The 8,420-nt window shown below is 63.9% G+C and overlaps 4 protein-coding genes across 4 annotated transcripts in view; 2 read left to right on the top strand and 2 right to left on the bottom strand.

The window, feature by feature from the left end:
• EMIHUDRAFT_470629 (hypothetical protein) overlaps positions 1–1,036 on the bottom strand; it is a 5,951-nt gene extending 4,915 nt beyond the window's left edge. Inside the window, exons 1-2 of the mRNA XM_005766648.1 lie at positions 299–1,036; positions 150–254 (exon numbers count right to left, since the gene is read on the bottom strand). Of these exons, the coding sequence (XP_005766705.1) occupies positions 150–254; positions 299–976 (783 nt within the window). The 5' untranslated portion in view covers positions 977–1,036. The remainder of the gene's footprint in view (positions 1–149; positions 255–298) is intronic.
• Positions 1,037–2,578: 1,542 nt separating this feature from the next.
• EMIHUDRAFT_76411 (hypothetical protein) lies at positions 2,579–3,679 on the top strand (the record flags this gene model as incomplete). The annotated part of the gene is made up of 2 exons (XM_005766647.1): positions 2,579–3,001; positions 3,143–3,679. 2 exons carry the CDS (start codon positions 2,579–2,581, stop codon positions 3,677–3,679), a joined length of 960 nt encoding a protein of 319 aa, XP_005766704.1.
• Positions 3,680–4,410: 731 nt separating this feature from the next.
• EMIHUDRAFT_45202 (hypothetical protein) lies at positions 4,411–5,052 on the top strand (the record flags this gene model as incomplete). Its single annotated transcript, XM_005766646.1, has 1 exon — positions 4,411–5,052. A coding segment is annotated over one exon (642 nt), but the record flags the coding sequence as incomplete, so codon positions are not given.
• A 647-nt stretch (positions 5,053–5,699) lies between these two features.
• On the bottom strand, positions 5,700–6,116 carry EMIHUDRAFT_76408 (hypothetical protein; the record flags this gene model as incomplete). The annotated part of the gene is made up of 1 exon (XM_005766645.1): positions 5,700–6,116. One exon carries the CDS (start codon positions 6,114–6,116, stop codon positions 5,700–5,702), a length of 417 nt encoding a protein of 138 aa, XP_005766702.1.
• Between the last annotated feature and the right edge of the window lie 2,304 nt (positions 6,117–8,420).

Raw genomic sequence — 8,420 nt, 5'->3', positions numbered from 1 at the left:
ATGGAGAGCGAGGCCGGGGAGGGAGCTGCGAGCGGCGACAGGCGGAGGGCGTGCGAGTGTGGTGCTCGGCGACCTCTGGCGGAGCGCGGGTGGAGCGCGGGCGTGCGGGCTTAAGTGGAGGCTTCTCGGAAGCTTCTCGGAGGCGGGACCTGCCCGCCCGCGTCAAAGTGGATTTCGGTCCACTTTCCAAAGCGGGACGAGTTGTTGTTGCGCAGCGTCTTCGCGTTGCCGAAGGCCTCGAGGATCGGGTTGGCCTACGGAGGGCAACGCCGCGCCCGCGTCTCGGCCGGCCGGACACGCCTCCGCCCCTCCCCGGCTCCCAAGGCGGCGCCTCGACGATGCAGTTTTGCACAAACTCCTCGTGCGAGCCCTGGCGGAGCAGCTTCGCGCCCCCGCCGACGCCGCCGCCCCCGGTCGAGCGCGCGCAGATGTACTTGACGCATGCCTTCGCCGCCTCCGTCTTGCCCGCGCCGGACTCGCCCGAGATGAGGATCGCCTGCTGCTTTTGCTCACCGAGCATGCCGCGGTACGCATTCTCGCTCAGCCCGTACACGTGCGGAGGCAGGTCCGGGAGCGCCTTGGCGTCGGCCTCCTGGCAGCGCCGGGTCACCTCGTCCGTGTAGATGCCCGGGATCTGCTTGAACGGGTTGACGGAGAGCAGGATCGCGCCCGCGGCCGAGTATATCTGGTCGCGGCTGTAGCGCGTGCGGAGGTTGTGGAGCAGCGCCGCCTCGGTGAGATTGGAGAACTTGACCATGTCCTGCGCCCCCTCCAGCGCGAGCGGGTCCGCATCGACGACGTCGGCGACGTCCTTTGCCGGCACAGCAGCGCCGCCGCTTCCCGAGAGCGGCCCGACGGTGAGCTTGGTGCGGGCGCCGAGGCCCGTGCATGATGCGACTCGCTTGGGGAGGTACGCCTGCTGCTCGTCGGGCACAAAGACCACCGAGCCGACGGCAAACTGCGCGTCGGCGGGCATTAGGACCCTCTTTGGCTTTGGCAGCGGCGAGGGCTCAGGGTTGGAGTGCCCCGACAGCGACTCCCTGCCTTGCCGCGGATAATTTTTTTTCAGTGGCTTACTCTAACGGACGGACATACCCGAGGGTGAACTGCTGACAGGGTTTGCGATGAGGAGTGATCCAAAAAATTGGTTTTCGTTGAATGTGGCTCTTACGTACATTCCCGAGGATGACTACTCTGCTGACAGGGTTTGCGATGAGGAGCGAGGCCCAGCGAGCCGAAGGGTTTCTCGGAGGTTTTAGTGCACGTGTCTCGGTAGCCCTGCCTTATAAGACAAAAATACGTCCACGCGGGAGCCGCGAGAGGAGAGACTTAGATTGTTGCCTGAACGAGAGCTTATTGCGTGCGTGCCCCTTCTAAGTCAAAACAAAAACTCTCTCTCTCTCTTTGGACTTTGCTCTCTAAGTCCGAAAAATTGCCTTCGCCGCTCGAGTCGAGACGGGCGCGCCCCCAAGCTAGCCTCTCTCTTGTCTGCGTGAACGAGAGCTTATTGCGTGCGTGCCAGCGTGCCCCTTCTAAGTCCGAAAAATTGCCTTCGCCGCTCGAGTCGAGACAGGCGCGCCCCCAAGCTAGCCTCTCTCTTGTCTGCGTGAACGAGAGCTTATTGCGTGCGTGCCCCTTCTAAGTCCGAAAAATTGCCTTCGCCGCTCGAGTCGAGACGGGCGCGCCCCCAAGCTAGCCTCTCTCTTGTCTGCGTGAACGAGAGCGGGGTTGTGCGTTTATGTGAAATCAACAACGCTGCTCGCAACATGCGTGTCGCGCACTCATTCATGACCGGTCTCAATGCCCCACCCCCCTGCGCGCGGGCCTTGGCCTAAGCACAATATTCTCGAATATCTCCGAGAATATAGATGGTCCCGCGCACTTTCGTATTCGAGAATATTCTCGAGAATATAGATGCCCCGGCGCGGCTTTTTCTCAAGAATCTATGAGTTTTCTTCCTCCCTTGACCTTGGTTGACCTCGAGTCTCAAGATATTCTTGAATATTCTCGCCGTTACATCGCGGCGTCTAGAACGGTCTTGACTAGAGCTTCTCGAAACAGCTCTTTTGCCCCCTCAAAAGTAGGTTTTGGGTCGATGCAGACGGAAATCTTTAAGTTTTGGACGTTCCTGAGCGGTTTGGGAGCACAAACCTCTACTTTAGAGCGATTTTTGGCGTCCGCTGACCTCTCGCGTGGTGAAAATATTCTCAATATTCGAGAATATTCTCGAGAATATAGATGGTCTGGCGAGAATATAAGCAAAAGAATATAGATAGTACTTGGCGAGAAAAACGTGCTTAGGCTAACGCGGGCCTTCTAAGCCCGCGGGTAGTCCCCCCCCATCCCCAGGGCCTCCAGGGCTCGCACCTCAACCTCTCACAGGCCAGCGCACAGCGCCATAGGAGGTATTTTCTTCTCAATAACAAGGCTGTGAACGAGAGCAGAAAAATTGCCCGCAGCGCGTGCGCTGTGAGAGTGACCCTGGGCCCTGGGGATGCTTCGCACAGAGGACCGCTCGCTGCCCGTTTTTACGGCGGTGCGGGCGTTGCTGCGGCTGCTGGTCCTCCCGCTCGTCTCGATGCTCGACTTTGTAGCAGCCGGCCTCGCGCTGGCCCGCACCGCCCGAGACTCGCCAGCTGCTCCCACGGCGCGCCGCGCTGCCGATGCAGGTCAGCGGCCGGCTCTGGCCGCCGAGTCGCGCTCCGCCTGCTGCGAAAAGTACACGCAGATCTTTGTGCTCCGCAACCGGAACGACGAGGCCGCCGTCGCCGAGCTCGTCGCTCTCTTTCACGGGACGGCCTCCGTGCTGCTGCGCCACGAGATCGCGTACACGCTTGGGCAGATGCAGCGCGTCGACGCGGTCCCCTTCCTCGAGCGCCTCCTCGCGGACCGCGCGGAGGACCCGATCACGCGCCACGAGGCGGCCGAGGCGCTCGGCGCGATCGAGGCGCCCGAGAGCCTGAGCGTGCTCGCCAAGCACGCCGCCGACGACGCGTCGGAGGTGTCGGAGACGTGCGGCCTCGCCCTCGCCCTCCTCAACTACAAGATCGACAAGGGCGCCTGCGGCTGCGAGCGGCGGCCGCAAGAGGCTCTGCGAAAGGAGGCGCAGGCGGCGGCCACCGCCGCGCCGGAGGCGGCAGAGGCGGCCGGCGGCGGGCCGGCGGCGGCGGACGCGGACGCAGACGCCTCCTCCGCGGCCTGCCCGTGGCAGCCCGCCCCGCCCGAGCCGACGGCGCCAACCTACACGTACGTCTCTCCCGCGCCGGCCGCGGAGGCGGCGCCGCTGCCCGAGCTGCGCGCGCGGCTGCTCGACCGCGGCGCGCCGCTGTTTGAGCGGTACCGCGCGCTCTTCGCGCTGCGCGACGCGGTCCCGCGCGAGGGCGCCGGTGCGGTCGCCGCCCTGTGCGAGTGCCTCGGCCGCGCCGGCGGCGAGAGTGCGCTGCTCAAGCACGAGGTTGCCTTTGTGCTCGGCCAGCTGGAGCACCCGGCGGCGGGCGACGCGCTGTGCGGCGCGGTGCGGCGCGAGGGCGAGCACGGCATGGTGCGGCACGAGGCGGCGGAGGCGCTCGGTGCGATCGGCACCCCGCAGGCGGTGGAGACACTCCGCGCGTACTGCGGCCACGCCGAGGAGATTCTGCGGGAGAGCTGCTGGGTGGCGCTCATGTGGCTGGAGGACTAGACTCGAGATCTCGAGGGGGTGGGCGGTTTGGGGGAGTTGCCGCGGGGTGCGAGACGGGAATTACGGTGTGCGGTTTGTTCGGCGCACTTGGAGCACTTGGAGTGCAGTCAGCAACCGCACATCCATAAATAAAATAAATACAACGGGCACGCCAAACGAGGGGTGGGAGAAGGACAGGGTCCCCACCTGCACGAGCAGGATCTTGTAGGACGATCAGGGACACAGGGGAACGGGAGCGGGGAGCGCATCGCGACACGGAGGGGGGCTGGGCAGGGGGTTCACCCTCACGACAGGGTCCCAGGGATTCCTCTCTCGTATAGGACAGGTTGCACCCGGCGGCACGGGGGCAAGCGCGGGCCTCCTACTGGTTGCGCTCTCCTAGTTCTCCTGCTCCTGACAAGGGACAGCGACAGGCTCGCAGCACGGTGGACTCCCTATCCACTGGCGATCTCTCTCGACTAGCGACCTTCCTCCGACTTCTCACCGGCAGTCTCTTCTACCACAGGCAGACTGACACGTGGGTGGCAGTGGCGGTGATAGGAGTCTCCCACTCTGTGGGCCTCGCTAGAAGTGCGACCCATCCAGGGCCGGGGATCTCCCGGCTAAATATTTCTTTCGCGTTCCAAGCAGCAGAAGACGACCGCGCAATCTAAATCTAAATGCTCTGCCTGGTCGCCAGCGTCGGCCTCCTTCAGCGCTCCGGCCGGCTGCGCATGATGAGCGGAGGCGCCGGCGGGTTCGTTCGGCTGGACAAGCTTTTGGCGGACAGAGGTGCTGGCTCTCGGAAGGATGTGGACCGGCTGATCCGGAAGGGGCTGGTCGAGCTCGAGAACCCCGAGACGGGCTCGTACGAGGTGGTCGGCAAGAGCGGCGGAAAGCTCAAGGTGCCGTGGGACGCGTGTCCGCTCGTGGACGGCTTTGACTACCCGCCGCCTCCGCTCCTCGCCGCGTACCACAAGCCGCTCGGCGTCGTCTCGTCGATGAAGGACGACAAGGGCCGGCCGGACCTGGCTTCGGTGCTGCCCCAGCCGTGGCAGAAGGCGCTCCACCCCGTCGGGCGCCTCGACGCTGACACGACCGGCCTTCTCCTCTTTTGCCGCGACGGCGACCTGACGCACCGGCTGCTGCACCCAAAGTATGTGGTGGAGCGGGAGTACGTCGCGACGGTGGAGGGCGCCGTCGACGAGGAGCTGCTGCGCGGCCGGCTGGCCGCAGGCGTCGAGACGGTCGAGGAGGGCGAGCCGTTCGTGGTGCAAGGCGAGCTGCTCTCCGTCGAGGGGCAGCGGGTGCGTTGCGTCTTTCGCGAGGGCAAGTACCGCATGGTGCGCCGGGTGCTCGCCAACTGCGGACACCCGGTGGTGGCGCTGCACCGCGAGAGGCGCGCACACGCCTCTCTCTCTCTCTCTCCTCGCCTCTCCCGTCGCAGCGTCCCTGACACACCTCCCGTTTTGCGAGCAGGTACGGTGCGGTGCGGCTCGACCAGCTCGAGGAGGGCGAGGCGGCGCCGGTGGAGGACGTGGCGTGGCTCTCTTCGCTGCGGACGGTGCGGCGCGCGGGCGGCGAACAGGCGGGCGGCGAGGCGGGGAAGGAGGCGCGGCGCGAGAGTGCGACCGGAGGGGGTGGGGGCAGGGGCGTGAGGCGTGCACCTTCGGACCCGCGGGCGGCGCCGCCTCCGCGGGACGTGGAGGCTGAGATGGCGGCCGCGGCGAGGCGGGAGTGGCAGCCGCCGGTCAAGCTGGTCGAGCTGGTCGCGGCCGAGGGCGACGTGACGCGCGACGCGGCGGTCGAGTTGCTGCGGCGGCACGAGGGGGACCCGGGTGCGGCGCTGGCGGAGCTCGGCGTGGCGTGAGAGCGATCTTTCCCCGCTGTTCTGGGGCAGCCGCTTCACTACTGCGATATTTGTTTGACGTATAGAATCAGGCACACACGCGTTCGACTTATGCGCGCGCTTGGACTTTGTGGTTTCCATATATTTATATATCAATAATCCACCTCTGCCTGCCCCGCCGAGGCTGCCGCCTCATTCTGATACCAGGGCGTGCAGGCACTCCACCACGTCGCCATTGTGCTCGCGCAGCTTCCGCTCCGCCATCGACGACTCCAGCTCAAGCTCCTGCACGATGAGCGCCACGTCCGCCGCATCCACCTGCACAGCGGCGAGCTCACGCTCGCGCGCTATCTCCGCCTCGCGCTCGGCCGCGGTCTGGCTGCCCTCCAGGATGGACGCGACGGCCTGCGTCGCACGCGCCGAGTCGATCTCCCTCTGCTCCACGTAGTCGGTGAGCTTTGCCACGTCGCCGCCCTCCCTCTGCTGCTCCTTTGAGCCTCCCGCCGTCTCCTCGACGTCCTCCGCCTCCTCCTCGGGGCCGCCAGCGGCCGCCGGCGGCTGTGCGGCCGCCGCGGCCGGCTCGCTCTTCTTGCCTTTCTTCGGCGCCATGTCCGACACAGGGCGTCCCAGGAGAGGCGCGGCACGCGGAGGCAAGCGCAGAGAAGAAACAAAAGGAAATAGGAAGCCTCCGGGGGTGCCTCAGGGGGGTCACAACTACCGAGTTCCTAGAGTCTAGCTGCCACGTTCAAAACCAGGACGGCGGCAGTGATGGTGCTATCACGGGCATGATCCGTGGAAAGTGGAGCGGGTGGTACGGGATAGTAGAGCAGGCGCTTTGTGGGTGGCGGGTATGGGCGGCGGCGCTGGGTGGCCGGCCGAATCGTTAGCTGAGCTCCTCCCTCAAAGCTCGGTCACGCATGACGCACGTAACCTGACAACGTCGGCGAGCTTCTGGATCAGGTTAGGTTGCCGGAGCACCTCCAACTCCTCCTCTGAGTCAGACACGCCAATGTCGACTGCGCCCTCCACCTCCTCCTCCAATTCGCCGAACTGCTGACAGGGTTTGCGATGAGGAGCGATCCGAACGTGGTATTCGGGTGATCAGATCACTACCGCCGAAACGCACTTTACGGATGTCTTGGCACCAGCTGAAGGCTTCGGCCCAGATCGCCGCTTTGGTGCACAGTATTCGGATTTTCACATCCCCCGCGCACCCAGTCACACACGGCAAGCCCGCCGGCTTGTAGCGCCCCTCCGGGTTGTTCTTTTCCCAGGAGTAGCGATGCACCTAGCACTTGACAAACGCGTCGTCACATTCGTCCCCGCCTGGTGACACATGTACATGTGGGCGCTGCCTGACCTGACCAGCCGACGTCGACGCCGTCGCGTCCACTCGGTCCACATACTCCACTCGAGAAACAGGCCCTTGGCAATGTAGTACAGCGTGGTCACCTCCTCGGTGTCATCAAAGTTGCAGCTCTCGAATACAGCTCGCACATACTCCTCGCGCAACTCCTCAGGCGAGTAGTAGCGCGCGCGCGAACACTTGCGCGCCATGGTTGCCATCACCTGCAACATTATGAGGACAACTATGCACCGTCGTCTTCAGCCCGGCTAGTCCTCTATGCTACACAAACCTTTTTCAAACGCATGTTGCGCGCAGGGTTCGCGATGGTGCAGTCCTGCAGCTCAACGTCGTACCACTTTTTGATCGCGGTCCAAGTCTGCTCGATCGTGACGAATCGCATCTTCTTCTCCGCGTAGCCGCCGTACCCGTACCTCTTCTTCTCTCCCATTCTCTCCCCTTGCGGCACGCCGTACACGAGCTTGTACTGTGGCCCATTGCGGTACTCACGCGTGCCAATGGTTGGGTAGTAGGGCTAGAGGGTCGCTCTACACTTAGCCTCTGCAGCGAGCGAGCGCTCAACTTAGCCCCCGCACGGAGCCGGGCTCAGACTTAGACGCTGTATGGTCGGGGGCCATGAACTTAGACGACACGAGGCCAACTCCGGGTAAAACCCGGGTATACCTGCAAAAGTCCAGGTTTACCCGAAAAATACCTGGACGCGTCCCGACCAACGTATGCCGCGCACGACGCCATATCGCCTTGTCCCAGGGCCAGTGCGCTACTTGCGGCGCGCAACTCCTGCTCAAGTACGCGCACCGTACCATGTGCTGCCGCTATGCGTGTCTTAAGGCGGCTGCGGCGAAGCGGCGGGCGCGGCATGCCGATGGCAGTGCGGACGATGCGGTTGCGATGTGTTCTGCTTCAAGATCGTGGCGGTGCTTGGCATGCACTTCTGCGATCCCAATCAGCTCATCGCAACGAAGCAGCGCAACAAGCTGGCTGCTGCCAACAAGGCCCTATGCTAGATCTACCTCACGCGCGGATCGTTCAAAGAGGACCAGCATACACAGGCTTCCTTGACATGCGTTTGTTTGAGCTTGAGGCTATTTGTGAGAACTGTTTGGCTTGAAGATTGCGCTCAAGAAGAGCAACGAGAATCGGAAGAGGAGGATGCTGAGGCGGCGATTGCTGAGCATGAGAAGGATCGATCCGGATTAGAAGGCGCCCGCCGCAGGCGAAGAAAATTTGGGGGCTAGCGCCGTATCGTTGATCACGGTGGGAGCCTCTTGGCCCCAGGCTGTGCCACGGCCGACTTAGCCGATGTAAGAGGCTCTCGCTGATCTTAGACCGCGTAAGCACCCCAGCGTGACTAGTCACACTTAGACCCGCTCAGCCTCGAGGCTCAGAACTTAGACTACTACCCAACCAGTCGCGTGCCTCCCTTGGGTGTAGTCGGGTGACCTGTCGACGACTTGATCAGGTACTCGAGCACCATGCCCCATGATGGCACCATGGGCACCTTGCGCACCACACCGTCCTCCCCCTCCACCTCCTGCCATGCAAGG

The sequence above is a fragment of the Emiliania huxleyi genome, assembly GCF_000372725.1.
Source record: "Emiliania huxleyi CCMP1516 unplaced genomic scaffold EMIHUscaffold_501, whole genome shotgun sequence".
NCBI classification, from domain to species: domain Eukaryota; phylum Haptophyta; order Isochrysidales; family Noelaerhabdaceae; genus Emiliania; species Emiliania huxleyi.
This window is presented reverse-complemented; position numbering and strand designations above follow the sequence as displayed.